The sequence below is a fragment of the Lynx canadensis genome, chromosome D1 (genome assembly GCF_007474595.2).
Source record: "Lynx canadensis isolate LIC74 chromosome D1, mLynCan4.pri.v2, whole genome shotgun sequence".
NCBI classification, from domain to species: domain Eukaryota; kingdom Metazoa; phylum Chordata; class Mammalia; order Carnivora; family Felidae; genus Lynx; species Lynx canadensis.
In genome coordinates, this window is record NC_044312.2 from 61,610,684 (window position 1) to 61,633,162 (window position 22,479).

At 37.8% G+C, this 22,479-nt stretch overlaps 3 protein-coding genes across 3 annotated transcripts; 1 reads left to right on the forward strand and 2 right to left on the reverse strand.

The window, feature by feature from the left end:
• Window positions 1-213: 213 nt before the first annotated feature.
• On the forward strand, window positions 214-8,782 carry LOC115526281 (olfactory receptor 51V1-like). Its single transcript, XM_030333733.1, has 2 exons — window positions 214-1,117; window positions 8,634-8,782. The coding sequence occupies exons 1-2, from the start codon at window positions 214-216 to the stop codon at window positions 8,780-8,782; spliced, it is 1,053 nt and encodes a 350-aa protein (XP_030189593.1).
• Window positions 8,783-8,951: 169 nt separating this feature from the next.
• On the reverse strand, window positions 8,952-9,896 carry LOC115525931 (olfactory receptor 52A5-like). Its single transcript, XM_030333360.1, has one exon. The coding sequence runs from the start codon at window positions 9,894-9,896 to the stop codon at window positions 8,952-8,954; it is 945 nt and encodes a 314-aa protein (XP_030189220.1).
• A 5,164-nt stretch (window positions 9,897-15,060) lies between these two features.
• Window positions 15,061-16,017, reverse strand: LOC115526282 (olfactory receptor 52A5-like). Its single transcript, XM_030333734.1, has one exon. The coding sequence runs from the start codon at window positions 16,015-16,017 to the stop codon at window positions 15,061-15,063; it is 957 nt and encodes a 318-aa protein (XP_030189594.1).
• Window positions 16,018-22,479: the final 6,462 nt, after the last annotated feature.

Here is a 22,479-nt window from a genome sequence, read left to right on the forward strand (position 1 = left end):
CATATGGAGGCATAGTCTCTGTTTCAGAGCAAATGAAGCTTCTTATAGAATACAAGCATTGGTATTACGTGTAATGAGTTCTTGTGCTAAGTGCGATCATTCCTTTCACAGCTGTTACTTCAAACTTTATATTAAGGCAGTGGAGAACACATATGATTCTTAATAAGCTGTTTAGTATATTTTTTTCTGAGAGGTATCCATCTTTAGAGATCCATGTCTGTTCAACCTGATTCCAAAATCAGTAACTCCACCTTTCTCCTTACGGGTTTCCCTGGCCTGGAACGGGAATATCCTTGGCTCTCCATTCCTTTCTCCTGTATCTATGCTATGGTACTCTTAGGGAATTGCCTGGTGTTGCATGTGATCCGGACGGAGCCCAGCCTGCATGAGCCCATGTTCTACTTCCTGGCCATGTTGGCCCTCACTGACCTGTGCATGGGGCTGTCCACAGTGCGCACAGTGCTTGGGATCTTGTGGGGCTTCAGCAGGGAAGTCAGCCTGGATGCCTGCATTGCCCAAACTTACTTCATCCATGGTCTGTCCCTCACAGAGTCTGGAGTCCTTCTTGCCATGGCCTTTGATCGCTTTACTGCCATCTGCAATCCTCTGAGATATACATCCATCCTCACCAATATGAGAATCATCACCATTGGTGTGGCCATTTTAGGGAGGAGTTTCCTGTTCATTACCGCTCCCATTGTCCGCCTAAAGTTCTTCGATTACTGCCATCCTCATATCCTCTCCCATTCCTTCTGCCTGCACCAAGACTTACTTCGGCTTGCCTGCTCCGACATCCGCTTCAACAGCTTCTATGCGTTAGCCCTGGTGATCTGCACACTCTTTTTGGATTCGGTGCTCATTCTCATCTCCTACATCTCGATCCTGCATTCAGTCTTGACTATTGCATCCCGGGACGAGCGGCTCAAGTCCTTGAAGACCTGTGTCTCCCACATCTGTGCTGTTCTGGTTTTCTATATCCCAATTATTGGTTTGACTATGGTGCACCGCTTTGGAAAGCACCTCTCTCCTGTGGTCCACGTCCTCATGGGCAATATCTATATCCTTTTCCCACCCTTGATGAACCCTATCATCTACAGTGTCAAAACCCAACAAATACGTAGCAGGATCCAGAGATGGTTCACTAAACAAAACTGAGTACTAGAAGTTAGTGTGTTCTAAGGAAGGGAAGGTTGTATTTGCAAGAGGAATGACTGGTAATGATTTGTAGCAGAAATAATAAATGTATATGTAATGTTTAACAGATTAAAGGCATATTTATAGTCATTTCTTAATTTAGTTTTCCAGAGCCGGAGAAATAAGCAGAGAAAGTGTTACTGATCTCATTTCCTAATTTTAAAATTAAGTATAACGTTAACTACACCGACTTGTGTTCCCCAGTGTATCAGTGAGCACTTGCCTGGGTAGTTACTAAGTTTACGGTACCATCCGTGCTTTTTGAATTCTAGTTCAGCATGTGATTTTACTTTTCATAGAACTGGTATATCGGTACGTTTACTTGTATAGGACAAGTAGCCTTTGCATATTATTACCATGTGTCACAAGTTGACTCTGTTGAGTTTTTTGAGAAGGAAAATTTTACTCTACCCTACAAAGTTCTTCTAAATCAGTCTAATAATTACATTGGCATGAGACAGATTAACAGGAGGAAAAAACAAAATATAATTAATGCACACAGAGGTCCATAGTAAAATTAAGACCAAAGGAAATGACCAAGACATGAAGTTTTTATACATTTTAGACAAACATCCATCTGTGAGGAATTGATGGGACAAAGAAAACTTATGCTCAGGAGCTTCCATTAGTAAAGAATTCTAAATGTGGACTAGAATTTGGGCTGGGGTAATAAATCTGTAAAAATTATAAGATTTATTTACATAGGCTACTTTGGCCCTGATTCCCTATCTCTGATGATAAGGATGTCTCTTTACCTCTTGATGCAGAGAAGGTACCTTTCACATGGGAGATGTGCTTCCTGCTTTCTGGAGACAAAGAGTCAGCAGTCTTGCACTGGCTGTTTCTTAAATAAGTTTAATTCAGCATAATCTTTATGGTATTGTGGCATACTTCGGGGCAGCCTTCCCTAGGTCCCTGTAAGATCATTCACACCTCTTCTATATATGTTTAAGCAAAAGTGCCTAGAAAGCCTGTTCTGTCTCACCTAATAGAATGCAGGATTGGTAGATTAGATTACACGGTTTAATGTAAAAGATTTGGTGAACAGTGACTGAATCAGCTATCATATCTCTACATAGTCTACGATGTACCCCCAATTCTATATAGTTTACAATACTCATGAGAGTTGTCAATTGACTTTAATCTTGGTGTCAGTGTACATGAAATTTTAAACACAGATCAACCTCTTTATCTTTAAGGTAGGATGCGAAGGCACATATATATTAAGTAAAACATCTGCACCTAAACTGGGGATAGAATTATGGTTGTGAGAATCTTTTGAATGTATATCCCATTTTTTAAATAATGTTTGTATTTATTTTTGAGACAGAGTGAGAGATAGCATTGAGTGGGGGAAGGGCAGAGAGAGAGGGAGACACAGAATCCGAAACAGGCTCCAGGCTCAAAGCTGTCAGCACAGAGCCTGACGCGGGGCTAGAACTCTCAACCATGAGATCATGATCTGAGCCGAAGTCAGACGCTCATCCAACTGAGCCACCCAGGTACTCCTGTATATCCCATTTCTATGTCTCACCCTCTTCATGGATAAAATTAGGAAATTCAAGTCAATAACAAAATGCAGATATTGTTATTTTTTGTTGTTTCTTGCTTTTTAAAAAACCTTGACCTCCTCCCAAATTAAAAATCAAAAAGTAAAAAAAAAAAAAAAAAAAAAGAATCCCATAGTATCAGTCTCAAGATTGTTTTTCAAATTTCTTTAAATATTGTCACCTCATCACAGCTATATCAAGCCATGACTGGGACAGCAGAGTTATTAGCAGAGACTAATTACAGTTAGGCTACAGAGATGGGAGGAAGCATATTGTTGCACATACACCTTCAGGTGTATGAAGTTCCATCATCGATATTCTCACAAACAGAGAAAAAAATCAATTTTGAAAACTAATGTTTGGTTTGTTACCTTTAATTTATCTTTTAGTGTTTTATTAGAAAAGTGATATGCTTTTTAGATTAAAAGATATCACATTTATGTTTGTTACTCTTGCCTTTGAGAACTGTCACTGTGTAAAGCCCACACATCTCTATATCTCAGTCTATCTAAACATCTCTGTCCATGTCAGACTACTTTTCTCTGATGGCTCCTTTCTGTTAGGCTCTCTGTGACGGTACTTTATTTCAGAATGCCTGCCTCTCCTATCAGTCCTATTTCTCTATGTGTAGCTCATTTCTGAAAGAAACTTCTGGCCAAACATTGGTAATTGACCTGTTCTAGTTATAGTGGGAAATAACAGACCTTATTTCTCCTCTTTGTTAGGGGGAATTTGAGAAAAAGGATGGAGAGGAAACTTCACATTATTATATTAAATATAATCAATATTATAATATTGATTGATGATGAAAATATAAGTGATCCCTAGTATATATGCATTAAGGTTTACATTAAACAAAATTTTGGGGGGCACATAGGTGACCTAGTTGGTTAAGCATCCAACTTTGACTCAGGTTATGAGCCCCTGGTTCAAGAGTTCGAGCCCCATATCAGGGTCTCTGCTGTCAGCTCAGAGCCCACTTTGGATTCTCTGTCTTCTCTCTGCCCCTCCCCCCCACAAAAAAAAACAAAAATAATTTTTTTTAAATTTTTATGCATATTAGAAGTCAGATTTTGGAGTAAGAATAATTTGAGTTGTCCAAGGGCAATAATATTATCCCCTTTAACATGACAATAAAATGGGTTTGGTGAACTTTACATTTTGCGTAAGTTGAGCTTTTATTTTTCCCCATGAATATGTCTAAGAAAAGAAGTTTTCCTATAGTCTTCTATAAAATTTCAGTGTCTTAACTCTAAAAACTGAGCAGAAATATGATAGACTATAATCACCCCAAGTGAATAATAGTGAAAAGGAAAAAGTTTCAATAAGCATTTCATAAGGTCAGAGTTAAAATTCCGTGCTTACATATTTATACTGTATTTTATTAAGTTGTACCTAAAATGATAACAGAATTAGAAGATAGCTATTAATGCATTATATTTGTGTATGTGGATATATATCAACATATGTATGTTTGCATTTATATATATATATATATATATGTGTGTGTGTGTGTGTGTGTATTCAGGTGATACTTATTATTTACAGATTCTGTATTTGGGAATTCATCTACTTGTTCAAATATATTTGAAACCCCAGAAGTGCTCGCTTCGGCAGCACATATACTGAAACCCCAGAATCAATGCCCCCAGTGTTGTCACCATTAGTGGACATATGCCAGGCAGAAAAAATTTGAGTTGCCTAACACACATGTCCTCAGCTGAGGTTGAACAGGCTTAAGCTCTGCCTTCTTGTTTCATCTCTAGTACGAATAAATGAGTATACATTTTTGTGGTCTATTTAATGCTCTATTTTACTCCTTTTTGTTGGTGGTGGTGATGGTGAAAATGGCCCCCAAGCATCCTACTGAAGTGCATCCAGTGTTCCTAAACCCAAGGCTGTGATCCATCTTACGGAGGTGACAGTGTGTCAGGTAAGCTCCCTGTAGGCAGAAGTTATAGTTGCCTGTGAGCTCAATGTTAATGAATCAAAAATACTGAACATCCAGAAGAAGGAAGAGGAGTTTTACCAATCTGTGCATGAGGTTGCTCCTCCAATTGCTAGGGCAACGTCTAGAGTGTGTGATGAAACTATGGAGAGAATGGAAAGTTGACTAAGTTTGTGAATTCATGGTATGATGATCAATTAAATAAAATGTAGTGGATGGCACTGTTGCAAGTGTGAAATCCAAAGGAATCTACAGATCCATTATCCAAGGTCAGAAAGGGTGAAATCCTTCTTGGTTAATGTTTATTACAGGGAAATGCCACATGAAATGTATTATTTGTAAGAAATGTGTATTGAATGTGTTTGATATATATTAAAATGTGCCTTTAAATTGAAACACACACACAGATTATGTACTAAATGGTTATTGAAAATGTGATCAGAGCTCAAAGCAACTTGATGCTTGTGTTTCTCCTAAAGAGAAATGGTTCAGAACTCAGTGACTTTACAGAACATAACTGCAGCAAATAATAAAAATAGACCGTATATATATTTATACTGTAATTCTATGTTTATTAATATATACACCAAAATTGCTTACACAGCTATGAAAATACATACATGCATGCAAAGGTTCATTACATCATTAATATGCTTCAAAAATATTCATTTAGAGAGAAATATTGATTGAATTGTAGTACTACTATAACACTCAACGTCATTGGCATTTTAAAAATAAAAAAAGTCCAAAAGTTGTGACTTTAAAACTTATCTGTGTTATTCATAAGTAGCTGAAAAACTATGCAGAAAAATATTCTTGATGTAATCTAATTTTTATTTAAAATAATTCTACATATATTCTAGTATAAAAAAGCCTGAATATCATACTTACTAACTAACTCTAATGAGAGAGTAGGGATAAAGGATGAAAAAAAACATTTTAAATTGTTTGAGTTTTATACAATTAATGGTATTGTTTCAATTTAAAACATATATGTTTATCCAAGGAGAGAACTATAGGGATTTTTCATGGGGTATGGCATAAGTTTAACTTGTCCACTAAATTTTCATACACGTAGGCATCACAAACAATTTTGTTTATATTAAAAGCCATACATAAATTTTGTGATTGGCAAAGTTTTCTAAGCATACCAAAAAAGGTATTAAAAAGGGAAAAATAAGGTAAGTAAAACATATTTTGTGTAAAATAAAATCTAAATTATTATTCAGCTCAAGAGGAGCAAGAAGGAGAATCTAAAGGCAACATTTCACTCGATGAACAAGTAAATAAAGTACATAAAAAGAAATTAAAATGCATCAGAGACATCCTGAAGAAATAGAATTTCATAGAGGAGTCTTTCCGAGGACAGAGAGAGCTCTTTCTGAAGCCACATCTGCCAAGAGCCATCTGCTATGTCTGGTCAAAAAGGACGATTCTCCTGGCATACAGCCAGTTTTGAGGGTCAGAAAACAGATTTTTGGAATTCTGGCAGAGCCTAAAAGAAAAAAGTAGAAAACCAAAGGATCTCTCTCCAGGTGACAGTGGAGGAACAGAGACCTGAGACTGGCAATGTGTTAGGTTTCAGACAAGATATTTGCTAAACTCTGAAACTGCATGGGACTGGAAAGCCAAAAGAGTGGGCAGGGAACATTTGAACAAGACAGAGTTGTTTTCGGTACTCTTGTCTTCCTTGGCGCACAAAGATTACAGTGCAAGGTGTGGATTGCACCCTAGCTCACAGTTGAAAGCCTGAACAGGCCAAGCCTTAGGTGCAAAAGTGAAACCAGCTAATACAGTGGTACAACCAGCTTCCACTCAGTCCAAATTTTGATTAGGTCAAGGTAAAGATCCTATATGGGGCTTACCACAGAGCAAGATGTGCATTATCCCTGGAGGAAAATAACACTTTACCTGGCTTTCATGATTTTTATATATAATGTCAAACACCCAGTGAGAAACTGGTAGACATGGCAAGAGACAAGAACATGAGTTCAAAAACAAGGAGAAAAGCAGTAGAAACGGACCCCTCTACAGCTGTATTTATTGTAAATAGCAGTCAAGGATTTTTAAGGTAACAATGCTTAATATGTGCAAGGAAATAGAAGAACCAATGATAAATAATTTATTAATCCTTAAAAATGAAGAGTTGAAGAATTTTACCAGGAAATTAGAATATACCAGAAATTTAAATTAAAATAAAGAGAGAGAGAGAGAGAGAGAGAGAGAGAGAGAGAATGAATCAGATGCACATTAGAAAATGCTAAAGCACAGGAGTTAAACCTGATAATTCAGGAAAGCTGAATCACAGAGCAGAAGACAGGATTACTGAGCTAAATGAGAGGTTAGTAGAAAATAACAAACATGAGACTTTAGTGCCTTATTAGGGAAAGGAAGTGTTTCATGGTGATAAAAAGGTCAATCAACAAGGAAGATCTCTTTAAAATCTTCATGCATCAATAAATGGAAGTGCCTACCTACCCATAGCTTAAAAGTACGCAAATCAAAGACATCAGCAGCTGTAACAAGGGAAACAGACTAATCCACATTCATAATGGAACATTTTAACACTCTTCTATCAAAAACTGAAAACACAAGCAAATAAATCTAAGGATAGAAATGATAAAATGACATAAAATTAATAAACTTGATCACACACACATGTATAAATACAAAAAAATGGGTAGATATAGATCCATAAATATGGGAATAGATATAGGTACAAGTAACACTTCGATCAACAGGTACAGGTGAACAAAAAGTGAAAGATTGGGTCATACATAAAGCTTTAATTTGTATTTTTAAATTAATTTTAGTGTTATATTAACAACTGTTTGAAAACAGTGGCTCAGTATTTCAGCTCAAGCGCAAGAAGAATGATGCAGATTCTCACAAGGAAAATGAAGATAAGCATGGTAACCAGAATAATCTCTACTGAGTACCTACCAGTTCCCAAACCCCATGTGAAGGGTCTTACATAAACGTATCCATTAAATTAAAGTGACAATCATGTCTCTAGTTCCCAATAAAATGTATGTTATTCTTCCTTATCTATAGTTTAGGCAGCTGAATGTGTGATAGTAAATTGTACTCCAACCCCTATAGTTAGGAACTGGCAAAATAAGAGTTTCGAACAAGGTCATTTTGACTCCAGAACTCAAGCACGTAACCAACTTCTTCAGCAGTTGTTTCTCTACCAAATTGAAATCTGCTTTTTGTATAAGATATTCTTGACAAATATTTGGCTACCTGCCCTCATTTATGATGGACTTGCAAAATGCAGTTTCTCTATGAAATACTATTAGTATATGAGCATCTTAATGCAGAACAAAATGTACTTTGCTTTATAAAAAGAAAAACATACTTGGAAAACAAATATCGTGAGAATCCTAGCCTCCAGAATTTCTGTCCAGGTTTTTTAGGCCAAAGGGTTACTGTTGATTGAATCAGGAAAATAATTGAAAGAGGTTTAGAATAACGTTGTCTCTAATCTAAATCTAAAACTTGTCTTCACGTTACTGAAAAAATAAATCACCAAATGCCAGAGCATTTCTCATGTTGCTTTTATGCAAGTGAGAAATTAAATGAACACTTAAAAACAATAAATATAAGCCATGGTGTAAGCATGGCCTTAGTCCTAGATTTGTTGGAGCAAACATATTTGATGTCATGAGAAGCACCAAGTTGATTATAGCATGAATTACTTGATGAGGATAGGCTTTGTGAAGAAGGAGATATTTATAGATACTTATTTCAAACAAAGTTCAGGTTATATATAAGGAAGAGATATTCAAGGGATAAATTTTTACTGGACAAAGTAAACACTAAAGAAGATTTTAGAATAGTTGGAGAAAGAATGTAGTGGGACTTGTATATTATATAAAAGAATCTGATCTTGGAGCTCTAAGTACAAAAGAATCAGTATGTTCCACTACAACCTGCAGAAGGATCTTTGATTTGTCTATTCCACACAGACCAGCTTCAGGTGGTAAGGAAAATCATGCATTCTGACTTTTCCTATAGCCAAGCATTTAGTTTTCCAGTATCTCATCTGATCTTCTATTTTCCTCAATTTCTTCTAATTTCCTTGTAACTCCAAGTCAATATCCTATGGGATATTTAACACAATCATTTATATGTTTATTAATTTATTCATAAAACATGATGATACTCCAAACTATTGACTGGACTTTCAGATCATATGGGCCCATTAGGTGAGCCATTAAATCCATAGGAGGAAATATTTCCATCAAACGTCATGCCTAGTCTTTGGAACACAACATCTTTACCGCCTTATCTCGAATGTGTTTGGTCTTCACCCCATATACAAAGGGATTGAGGAAAGGTGGAACCAGTAGGTAAAGGTTAGACAAGGTGATATGTACATATGATGGAATAGAAGATCCAGATCTGTGAGTGAAAAAGGAAAAAAAGGCAAGGAGATAGAATTGGAAGAAGATACATATGTGGGGAATACATGTATTAAAGGCCTTAAGACGTGCCCCTTTCTGGGACAGGTGAAAGACAGTGATAAATATTTGTACATAGGAGAGGGTGATTAAAAGGAAGTCCAGGCCACCAACAATAAAAGCTCCAAGGAGACCATAGAATTTACTGATGGAAACGTCTTCAGTGGCAAGCTTCACAAGGGCCATGTGTTCACAGTAAGTGTGGGATATTAACTTGGTTCGGTAAAGTTTCAGACGACACTTTATGAGCAAGAGGCATGGGATTACCAAAAGGGCAGGCCGCAAGGTCACCCCAATTCCAATATGTGTGACCAGTTGTCGAGTGAATATGATAGCATGCCTTAGTGGATAGCAGATTGCTACATAGCGGTCCAGAGCCATAGCCAAAAGGACTCCCGATTCAATACCTTGAAATGTGTGGATAAGCCACATCTGAAAGAGGCAAGCATCAAAATAGATCTCTGGCAAGTGGAACCAAAAAATTCCAAGCATCTTGGGGACAATGCTGGTGCTAAGTACAATGTCTGTGGCTCCCAACATGACCAGAAAGAAATACATAGGTTCATGGAGACTGGGTTCAGATTTGATGATGATCAAAAGCAGAGAATTTCCCACCAAAGCAATGATGTACATAACACAGAATGGAATCCCAATCCAACACTGAATAGTTTCCAGACCAGGGATCCCAATGAAAGTCAGCACAGAGGGTATGAACATGGTGCCATTTGCAATAGGCATGGTTATTCAGAGGTCTCCTTAGCAAAGGGGAAAAGTTTGCCAAACTATGATGCTGTGTTCTCTGATATGTCTTATTCTCATCCAGTCACAGAATTACTGAACGACAAAAATAGGAGAAACAACTACATCAGCTTATTTATCATTTTTAAATGAATGAGAAAATTTCGAAGGAAAGGTTCACTCAGCAACATCATCCACCCATGCGCAGTGATATCCACAATGTGAAAACTGAGTATTTGCACACCATGCCTATGATGGGGTCAACGTGATCAGGCTGCTTAGTGGTGTTCTCCTTCTTCCCCCACTCCATCTTCGATTCCTTCTAACCTTGTCACGGAAATTAGAAAAAAAAAATTGAAACGATAACTTGAGACAGAGAAACATCAAAATCCATGTGCCTTGAGCCTGACTTTTCTCTTGTTTTCTCTCTCCTCTCATTCCTCCATTCACTTTAGACTAGCAAAGCTGGGTATTTCTGCAGAACATACCAGCACTTCTTTGATTGCAGGTCTGTTTCTAAGGCTGTGACTCCGTTAATAAAATGACCTCTCCTCACCTTAAGCTTCCTTGTCACTGAAGAATTTGTCAATATGACATTGCTGTGGAACTCAGACTCCATCCAGACAGACATTGGCAGCTGCATAACTTTCAGTGGCAATTCTGATTCAGGACACAAGTGTTAAATATGAACCCTGTAGTTCATACAGCTCTTCACACTCTTTCATCCACATATTAGGAAGGACAGTTTCACTATATAAATAAAATTAAAAGGGTTAAAGATTACCTGCTGTAAAAGAGAAACCTTGGCTGTCTCACCATGACAGCAATGTGCAAGATGCTGAGGTGATGTGAGGTAAGGTTGAGCGAACAAGTTTGGGAGCCCAGGTGTCCATATGGAGGCAATGTTGGCAGACACAATCCTTGTATATAAATTGAGGCTGCTTACCATTGAAGGGAAGAGAAAGTTCTAATATTTTACCTTCCACAGAAGCTGACACAAGACAAATATGAGGGGGTGGGGAAATGATTGACAAACACATAGGTACATTCAGGTGGCAGTGCCTTGAGAGGCAGCAGAGACAGAAAGAGAAGCCTCCAAAACAGAATTCTCATTGCGGTAGAAAGACTGTTGCTGGGAACACTTCACACTTCCCAGTGACTGTATACCAGCAACGACCCATAGCTCAGTTGTGGGGCTGACAGGATTATGCATGGATGAATTTTATTGTTTTAAAGTGTGAGCAGAAAGGTGGCTTCAGTGATTAGTTTCCTCAATCTAAATCAGGCAACTAATTGCCTGACTTAGACAATGACTTGCACAAGTTGTCGCCTCCACACATAATCTGAGTTCTTCCCTGGTCCCCAACAACCCTAATTTCTCCTCAGAAATTTTAAACTTGGAATGATTTAGAGATTATTCTACCACATCACCCCCCAAAACCAGGGGGGTCCTGGCAGCTGACGATATGTGTGCTGAGGCCTTTTCATGCCCGTCTATCTACTGTGCAACGCTCACTTTCAGAAAGACCTCCTCATATGGGAGAAACTCATTCCCTATGACCACTGTCCCCCTATTATATCTTCAGATGTAACAGCACAACATTCAAATAACTCATGACCCGCTCTTCTTCTAGTAAAACATCTGTTGGTCTAGCCATCTTGTCTGGTAGCATGATGCTAACTTCCTCCACCTCCCAATTTCCTCGAGCAGATTCTCATTTTTATCATGACTGTTCTTGTATTGTGGTTCCTAAAACTTCAAAGTCATTCTCTATCAAAAACATATTTGCACTCTCTACTTTCATGGTTTGTAGTATCGCAAGTGGAGTCTAGATTCATTGACTGTACTTGTACTCATACTTCAAGACGTGTACTTTCATCCCCAGTTAAGCTCGTACTCATTCCTAACTACCCACTTACTTAGTATCCAGAAGCAGCAGTGGGAAGTGACTGGAGCAAGAGAAGTTGCTCTTTGCTGGTCCCAGCAGTGGAATATTTGTGTTTTCTACCATAATTTTCCCTGATGACCAAACTTCATAAGCTTCTTGCAAATACTAAGATATTTTTTATTCCCTATGGTAAAGGAGGAAGAGAACAGCTGCCATTTCTCAAGACTAACTTCTTAGTCAAGTCCCAGGAGACGGATCTATTTAGTGCAGCCAGGAGAGGGCAATGTTGAAGTATCTTCTTTTGGTCAAACAAACACTGCACTTGTGTTTCAAACTACCAGAGATTGGGATTAAAATCACAGCTCTTAAGTGACTTCGGGTGTGAACTATGGGACTTGGCACCACCCTTGCCCTGCCAGGCACACACCACCTGATGCTCCAGGGAGCTGAGCTGGTCTCCCCTCAGCCTTTCTCTCCTTCCCTCCCCAGCTGAATTTTGAGCTGGTCGGCAGTCAGCTGTTTTCCTCTAAATCAAAATATGCACATGTTATGTTTGTTGTTATAATTATATGTGTCAATTAAATATTAGATAAACAACAAAAAGGAAAATCAATATAACTCCCCATGTAAACAAAATAAAGAAGTCATGATATCATTTCAATAGCTGCAGAGAAAGCACATTAAAATAGTGAATATGCATGCAAAATAAAACCCTCCTCAAAATAGGAATAATAGAGAACTCATTAAACTAATTAAATGTATCCATGAAATACCTATAGTTCATACTGTATTGAAGACCGTTAAACTAAAATTTCTCCGTTAGATTGAGACACATGCCAGGGTGCCCACTGTCAATAGCTTTATTCAGCATTGTACACAAAGTCCTAATCATAACGATATTATCATAGTATTCTATTAGTTTTTATTTCTTTTTCAGAAATATCACATAGTTATCCTCATTCTTTATCCTTTTTGTATATAATCTCTCAAAAAATCATATATTTGTCATTTTATCCTCTTTGAGGGATAACGTCCTCATCAATTATTCCACAATAATTCCACAATAATGCCATAATAGGATGCAATTTCCTGAAATACCTAATGCTCTAATACAGAATTAAAATGAGTTACTTAAGTGTTTATTATGGCATTAAGCATCTCTTTTTGCATGTCTGATGTGAACAAGTGTGTTTTTTTCCTTCTGTCATGATATTTGCCATTTCTTGTTTTATATATTTCATGTTTACATAAATTTTATTAAACGTTAAGAATATTATGACTCACACTTACTTATTTGATTCAACATGAATTTCCAAGAATATCCTCTACCTTTGCCTGTTGAACGCTAATGTCCCATTCAGTTTTTGTAATTGTATGTTTTTTGAGTTATTTCTTCATTTGACTTTATAAGTCTGTAATTAGAGATTGAGAAGTTCTCTCTGTCTACTCATTTCTTTTGTTTTCTTTTCTTTTCTTGTCTGTTTTTTTTTGTTTGTTTGTTTTTTTGAGAGAGAGAGAGAGAGCGTACAAGCAGGGGGAAGCACAGAGGGAGAGGGAGAGATGGAATCTTAAGCAGGCTCCATGCTGGCATGGAGTCTGATGTGGGCTCAATCTCATGATCCTAAGATCATGACCTGAGCTGAAATTGAGAGTTGAATGATTAACCAACGGAGTCACCTAAGCACCCACCCCCCAACTCATTTCTTTTTAATAATCATCTTACTGGTTCTGTCTTGAAGGTGGAATGAAGAAAATTAAACCAGATACGTGTTGACAAAGCATCCTGAAAGAGGTTGAAAGTGTGTAGACACAGGAGCACCAAAGGGTAAAGATATGAAGTCACTGTTTTGGGAATCAGTTTCTCATATGCCAGTTTTGTGTTTGGCTCATACTTTATTTCAGCATTACATAATGATCCATTCAAGTTTATCTTATTAGTTTATCTTATTAATATCAGAATAAACTCACTTCCGTGCAGATATTCTGTACAATGATTTGGCATATTACATTAAGCCTCTAGATTGGGTCCTTTTGAACCATTGATCCACATCCGGAAAATGTTTAAATTGTTCATTATTCAATTTACCGAGGTTCTAAGAAGTCTCAGGCATTGATTGCCCTATCTATTGTTGATACAGGAATAAAGAAGATACAGATCTTCTACTCAAGATACTTGCAGTAGGCAATTACTACATGCAGTCATTGAATAATTTTTCAATTTGGGTGAAACTCTAATTGGGTAAAATTGTTAAGATGTGTGCCTCTAGAAGAATTGATTCTATGTAGGTATTGATCACAGTTTCATGTCTGAAAATAGGGTATTAGTGAGTTAAAGAAGACAGACCAAAAAGGGTTATGCACTGTATGAGTCAACTTTTTAAACTTCTTGGGAATACAAACTACTCCATAGTGACAAAAAATACAGGAGTGGTTCCTAGGGGTCTGCCAGGGGTGTGAGGAGCGTCAGGAGGGATTGGTCACAGGGGAGCATAAGGAAAATTTTGGGAATGATGGTTAAGTTCATTTTCTTAATTGTAGTGATGGATTCATACATGTGTATATGCCAAAATTTACCAAGTTTTATACTTTATGTATGTGAAAGTTTATTATATGTGGATTATACTTCAATAAACTGTTTTTAAAAACAAACAAAAACACAGTGGTGAATGTGCTTAACTTTTCTATAAATTGTTTTAGTGTATTTTTTTCCTATACAAATTCATCACTGTTTGTATTCTATGTCCATATAGTTTTGGAGTTGCTCATATTATTATCACTCTTTTACATTATTTCTTTATTTACCAGTATTGCAGAGAGTGTAGACAAACATAGGGGGTGATTCCAAATTTGTCAAGATATGGATGCAAAAAAAATATTACAAAATGATATATATCTAGAACTATAGTTATGGGTTGGGTTACCAGTTTTAGAATATTGATATGAGACACGGTCTTGGAAGTTACCTGGAATTGTACTATTTTCTGCAATTTGTTTTTATGTAGGTCTAAGTGTTGCCAGAAGGGAAGCTCTAGGAGTAAACAACAGGAAAAAAAACCCACAGGAATAAGAGAAAAAATTTGAAATCTCATCATAAGATAAGTTGGTTCTAACATTAATTGCAAATCATTTTTATTAAGTATAATATGGTTGCCGAACACCTCATATTTTGGAGCATTTAAATACTTTTTGAACATAGATATTTCTAGAAGATATAAATGTTTACTATACTGATATTGCTACTTTGAATCAAACTAAAATATCTGTAGAAAGAGCAACTAATGATCCAGACGTTTTTTGGAGAAAAATATTTTCAGGACATGGTCACGAATTTGTTTGGTCTTCACACCATAGACAATGGGGTTGAGAAAAGGTGGGACTAACAGGTAAAGGTTTGATAGGAGGATATGAACATATGGTGGTATGTGAGAACCAAAGCGATGTGTGAAGAAAGAGAAGAAAGCAAGGAGGTAGAACTGGAGGAAGACACAGATGTGGGCAATGCAGGTATTAAAGGCCTTGAATCGTGCCTCCTTCTGGGGCAATTGAAACACAGTGAGAAAGATTTGAACATAAGACAAGGTGATGAAGATTATGTCAAAACCTAAGATACTGAAGGCAACAAATAGACCATATATCTTGTTGATCCGGACATCTTCAATAGCTAGCTTCACAACAGCCATGTGCTCACAGTAAGAGTGAGAGATGACCGTAGTTCGGTAGAGTTTCAGACGACATTTGATGAGCATAATGGATGGTCCTATAAGAATGGCAGCCCGGAGTGTCACCCCAATTCCAATGTGAGTCAAGAGTTGCTGGGAGAAGATGGTGGTGTGTCTCAAGGGGTCACAGATGGCCACATAGCGATCTAGGGCCATTGCCAGTAGGATGCCTGATTCGATTGCCTGGAACGAATGGATAAGCCACATTTGTAGCAGGCAGGCTGCAAAGGAAATCTCTGGCAAATGAAACCAGAAGATGCCTAACATTTTGGGAAGAATACAGGTGCTAAGTGCAATGTCTGTGGCCCCCAGCATGGCCAAAAATATGTACATGGGCTTATGGAGGCTGCGTTCATATCTGATGATACCCAAGATTAGGGAATTCCCAATCACAGCGATGACATACATGACACAGAATGGGATCCCAATCCAACACTGCACTGACTGTAGTCCAGGAATCCCAATGAGTGTTAGTACAGAGGGCATAAAGACTGAGCCATTGAGGAGGAGCATGATGATTTGGTCAGCAGAATCAAGTAGTGGTTTTGCTGTTTCATCTTCTATACCCTGTCAAGACGACATGAATTAAAAATGAGAAGAAATTACATTTGTTTTAGCAAAGTATATTTAGTTAGATAAAGTTAATACCAGAGTATCCATTCTCCTTTACTATTCAAATATAGTTGATATTTAATGTTTTCTAAGCTTAAGGTACACAACATGTTGACTTCATACACTCACATATTGTAATATCTTGTAGTGGTAGCTAACGCTCTCTTATGTCACATGATTATATTTTCTTTTTGGGAATATTAAGGACCATCTCTTAACAAGTTTGATGTTTTGAATACAATATGTTTGTTTAGGATCACTACCTTGTGCATGAGATCTTCAGAAGGTATTTATCTACTAAGAAATATCTCCTCCATTTTGCTAATTCGCAGCCCCTTGTACTCACAATTGTATCCGTTTTTATGAGTTGAGTTTTTTCAAGATTCCACTTATAAGTGATATCATACAGTATGGGTCTCTCTCTAGAAGATCTCACATGGCACAATGTACTCAAAGTCCATTACTCTAGTCACAAATGGCAAGATTTGCTTCTCTCACTGTTAAGTAAACTAATCATTAGAGAAACCCAACTAGAAACCACTGAGATATCACCTCACTCCTGTTAGAATGGCTGTCATGAATAAGACAGGAGGTAACAAATGTTGCAGAGGATGTGGAGAAAAGGGAGACATTGTAAATAGTTGGTAGGAATGTAAAGCAATATGGAAGTACATCAAAAATTTTAAAAAGGTCTACATATAATCCAGCAATTCCACCTGTGGATATATATTCAAAGGAGAGGAAAACAAAATATCAAAGAGAAATACCTGATCCCATGTTTATCGCAGCATTATTCACAATAGCCAATATATGGAAACAACTTTAGTCCCCATCAACCTACGAATGGATACCGAAGATGTGGCATAGATGTGCAATAACATTTTATCCATCTTTTTGTTTCACTTTAACTACTCCTTTCAAATTTTCTCTTTTCACAAAACTAGATACCTGGGCAATTCTCTATATTGTAGGATGCTTAGCAGCAACTGCGACCCCAACCCAGTAGGTGCTAGTTGTTCTCTCTTCTCATGAAAATCAACACTGTCCTCTGCATTGCCAAATAACCTGCATGTGGGAAGATGGACACATCACATGTGGTTGCTAGCCATTGTTCTAGAGTTTTACTTTGGAGAAAAATAGTCTTTAATTAAATAACAATGTTTTGTAGGCTTAATCAAAATGGGCAGAATAAATCTGAATATCAAGAAGAATCATTCCTCCACTGGTATTAGCCAGATAAAAGAGATGGAAAGGCATTCGGGGTCTCTGGGTGGCTCTGTCGGTTAAGCATCCGACTTCCACTCAGGTCATGATCTCACAGTTTGTGAGTTCGAGCCCGGTGTTTGGCTCTGTGCTGACAGCTCAGAGCCTGGCGCCTGCTTCGAATTTGTGACTCTCTACCTCTCTCTCTGTTCCTCCCCTGCTCATGCACTCTCTCTGTCTCTCAAAAATAAATAAACATTAAAAAATAATTTTTGAAAGAGATGGAAGGGCATTTCAAGAGGAAATACTTTGGACAAAATGAAAGTAGCATGAAACGTACAGTGGGATTGCAATTCAGTAAGTGATTTTCACATATGAATTTTTTAATAAGCAGAGATGATGGTTGTTAAGGCTAAGGAAAAGGGAATAATAACCAATGTAAAGTTACAGGTTTAAACGAAATAATTTAAGCCTTAGGTAGAATAACAGATCTTTTGCCTTTAAAACTCTGCTCTGCCGGCAGATGGATGAATGTCTTAAAAGGATGAGAGCTGGCATAGGGAGACGAAGTTAGAAGGACACGTGTGATAGTCCGGATGGGACATGATGAAGTGGCCTGGCCACATCGGAGGAGTCACAAGGGAACAATATCTGTGCTGCTCGCTGACTTGATGGAGGCGAATGGTGGGAGGACAGGCTAAGATGTTCTTGGGTTGAGAGTAACAGCACGGGGTGACAAGGACAAGCTGGAAACAGCTGTGTGTGCACACATATGTGCAAGTTTAGAAGATGGAGGAGACATATCATAAGTCCTTGAAATTCATGGGCCAGGAAAACAATCACGGGTCTCATTTACAGCATGAATCGTCAACCATTAATGTTACTGACAACTCCAATTCTCACTCGGGCTGACTCGCGGAACCTAAAAGAATCAAAGGATTTAGGTCTAAACCACACACCCTACAGTCTCAGGAAAGCTTTCCCCCTGCAAAGTCACTGACATCCACCCTTTGTTCTTTGCCTCAAGCCCCCAGGGATAGACTCTCTTTGTTTTGGAGATAGCTTGTCCATCGCAAGACAGCTGCAAATGTCAGATTTGGCTTCTTTCTACTGATTCCCAGACTGCTTCCCTCTTCAGTTCTCATAAAAGTCCTCAACCCACCTTCTAAAGATATACATCAGCCATGGAACACGGTGGTTACGGCATGGATCTAAAGTCAGTCAGACAGTTTAAATCCTTAGGACACTGTTTAGCTTTGCATGTTCTTCAGGCAGTTGTAAAACTTATAATTGTCTCAATTCTTTCTTGCTGAGAGAAAGTGAATGGATGAAACACTCTGTAGAGTGACTGTGAGGATTAAGTGATGTGATTCACTTAAAATTTTCAGGAAGAAACATACAATATATTATTCTGTCTAAATGCAGTGATTTCTTTCATATAAGTGACTCTCTTTCCCATGAATAACTTCAGATGTTTGATCAACATTTAACCAGATGAGGTTTCCCCTGAATTCCTTAAGGGCATAATTTCTACTGAATCTTTTCCAGACCAAATATGTATAATTTTCTTACCTTTTAACCAATTAGATTTTTATACAGATCCTTCTCTACTGTCCTCCTATCTGTCAGGCTCACTTTAAAATTTGTCATCCACTGTGTGATAATATAACTGACACAAAAATATTCTAAATAGAAGCATGAGACAAAATCTTCTTCATGTTTAAACAGTCAACTACTGTAAGGGTCTATTGTTTTTTAATCACCGTAGCATCTTATTGGATCATAGTATTACGTGTTCTCTTTGAAACCAATGCTCCATTTTCCCACACTTAAGCCCACACATAAGCCCCAAGACTTACCAGGAATCATTTGTGATAATATATGTAGAAGCCACAGAGTGAAAATCTTTTGGTGTTTCAGATCATGAGGATTGCTCTTTTGTACTGTAAGAGCCACCTGGGGAATTCTTTTTCACCAGTGGCTGGTGAGCTTTAAATTAACCTGGGACAAATGTGAAAAGGAGGGGCAATATGGTTCAAAACCTGGAAGAACTTGTCTAATAGCAGATCTGCATGTAATAAAAACTCACAAATTGTGGTGTCCTTGGGGACTGGGAGCCAAAACGACTTCCTTTTAAAACTTATAACAGAAAACAGTGCCCCAAGACAACACAAACAATCAATGACACTTATTTACCAAATAGTGAGCCAGAGAAGGGGAATAAAAACATCTGAAGGTATTCAGGCTGATCAGTATAGACATGCTGACAGGGGAAGAAATGCAATATATCTATGTAATACAGAAATTGTCCCACTCATGTTCATATGTCCCAGTCATATGATACATGTGCATTTTTACACGATAACGTGCATTTTCAAAAATTTTAGTGCCAGTCACAATATCTGTATCAGCTTCCCAGCTGTGAACGATCATTCACGCCTGGTATTTACTTAGCTGAAAAAAGGGTTTGAACCTCAAAAGAGATTTTAATCTTTGGTATCATGAAGAAGAAAGGAAAAGACTCCCGTTCTTTGTGTGATACAAGAAAAAGTCTAACAAGACGGCATTACACGCATCTGCCTGAGAGACCTGATGGCCTTACTTGGAGTCACACTGTGTTGGTCCTGTGATATTGGGTCTGGGCCTATTCAGTAGAACGGTTCTTGTTGCATTGGAAAGACTCTGACTCCCCTCTTGTCATTAAACTGCCATAAAATTACATTCATCGTAGAAAAAAAATCAGTGGTGTAGGATTGGCTGTGTTGTGTGCCAGGTGAGCTCACGGTGGCTTAGGAGAGCATGTAGTGTTCGTCTCCTCCAGTTCTGCCCCCAGTGATATCACGTTGCCCAGCTGTAATCAGCCATCCCCAGAACAGTCACACCAGAAAAAAAAGGAGCAAAGTACATCAGAGTATCAATCACCCAGCAGGATAACAACACATGAGCTCAATTAAAATAAAATACTTTTGGAGAGAATATTAAATAGGCTGAGGTGAGATCGGTAGGTTCTGAAATTTGTACACTACTCTTTGTATAGAGAATAATATTATGAACATATGGAATGACTCACAAGATACTTTTGGGAAATGCAAAATATATTTGAACTTCACAGACCGTAATGCTATTGAATGATAGAGACAAAATTACTCTTGGATACTGTTTAATTAAAACCCTTTAGAGCTAAAGGGTGACAAGATGTTTGAGAAACCATGTGGCTCCTTATTTGGTGACAGATGTAGTCCCTTAGAATCCCTAAGAATTTTATTTAACAGAGAAAATTACCTCTGAGAAATATAATAGGGAATATAGAATGCAAGTTTTGAGAAATGGCTCTTTATTCTGCATGTGTTCTAGAGAAACCCAAAAAACAAAAGTGTAATTTTTAAATACAACAGTGTTACAAATGGAGTTGAATACCATTCACTGCAATGTGTGATAAAATTCATCAGTTGTGAAAGTATAAGTTTAAATGAATTATGAGAAATACAAAACAGAAGGGCCTGGCCATGCCTGTACTATTTGTGAAACTGTCTGAATTAAAATGGGGGTGCTTACGACACAGAGAGGAGAAGGATCATGGAAAAGTTTTTGTGGCCAGAGTATTGACTGCCAGTTTCAAAAGTAGACTTCAGTATATCCACATGGTGACATTTCATTCAGACATAAAAAGAAATGAAGTTCTAGGTAATTATATTGTAATAGTGGTATATGGAACAGATGGTTTTTATATTTGTGATGAACATAGCATGATGTCAAATCACTATGCTGTACACCTGAAACTGTGGTATTGTGTCAACAATAAAATAAAATAAAATAAAATAAAATAAAATCGTAAATAAAACAAAATTTCTGTTCATGTTCTGACATAGATGAAACAGTAAAATAAAATAAAAGTTCTGTTCATGTTATGTCATAGATGAACCTCAAAAAACTTTATGCTAGGTGTGCCTTTGTGGCTTAGTTGGTTAAGTGTCCAACTCCTGATTCACTCAGGTCATGATCTCACAGTTCATGAGTTCGAGCTGTACATCAGGCTCCACTCTAACAGTGAGAGCCTGCTTGGGATTCTCTGTCTTCCTCTCTCTCTGCCCCTCCCCTGCTCATGCGCTCTCTCTCTCTCTCTCTCTCTCTCTCTCTGTCTCAAAAACAAATAATTAAAATTAAAAAAAAAAAAAAAAACTCATGCTAAGTGCAAGAAGCCAGACATAAAAAGCCATGGATTGTATGATCTACTTCCTTGAAATGTCCAGACTAGTCAAATTCATAGTGAAAGAAAGTAGATGTACGGTTTCCATAAACCGGGGAAAAGATGAGTGGCAAATGCCTGTTAATAGAATGGGGTAACCTTATTGGGGTTATGAAAATGTTCTGGAATTAGAGAATAGAGACAGTCTCACAACTTTTTAAAGATACTAAAAAAACAGTGCCTTGTATACTTTATAAAAGGGTGAATTTCATGGCAACCCATGGGCACTTTTATACTACGAAGAGGAAGGGGGGAAAGGAGCCAATTGTTGCAAGTTATTCTTTCCAAGTTGGACATTTAGATAAGGACGTGCAAAACCCCAGAAGGTGCAGGCATATCAGCCCCTCTGTCAAGTCTAGTAGTCTTTAAACATTAGCAAATGCTCTTAGCCTGTGTAATTGATTAATATTTCTTTGTACTTGTATATATCATGCATTCTTCCTTGAAAGAACAGAGCACTCTTGCATGTCACAAAGCAGAGACCAGACCCCCCTGCACAACCTCCAGGCACTCGGGAACCAGATCCCCCTTGCACAACCTCTGAGCACTGAGATAACTTCTGTGGCTGGCACCATCGAGTCTGCACATAATCAAGAAATGTTACAGACCATGGCACTCCCTTTATTGATTCAATACCCTAACCCTCCCCCCCCCAAAAGTGTCTGGGTCAGGCAGAAACCTTGTATTTGGCTTTTGGACAAGAGTCTACCTTCTCCCCAGGGATCCAGCTTCCTGAATAAAGCTCATAAACCTTTCCAATCAACACTCCTCTCTTGAGTATTGGCTTTTCCAGACAGGTAGCCAAACTTGGGTTTTTGCCACAAGGGTCAATGCATTATTGCTCCCTCACCTGAAAGCCGACATCAGGAGTGAGGAAGGTCAACTCCTGCACCCCATGGGTCGAAACTCACCAT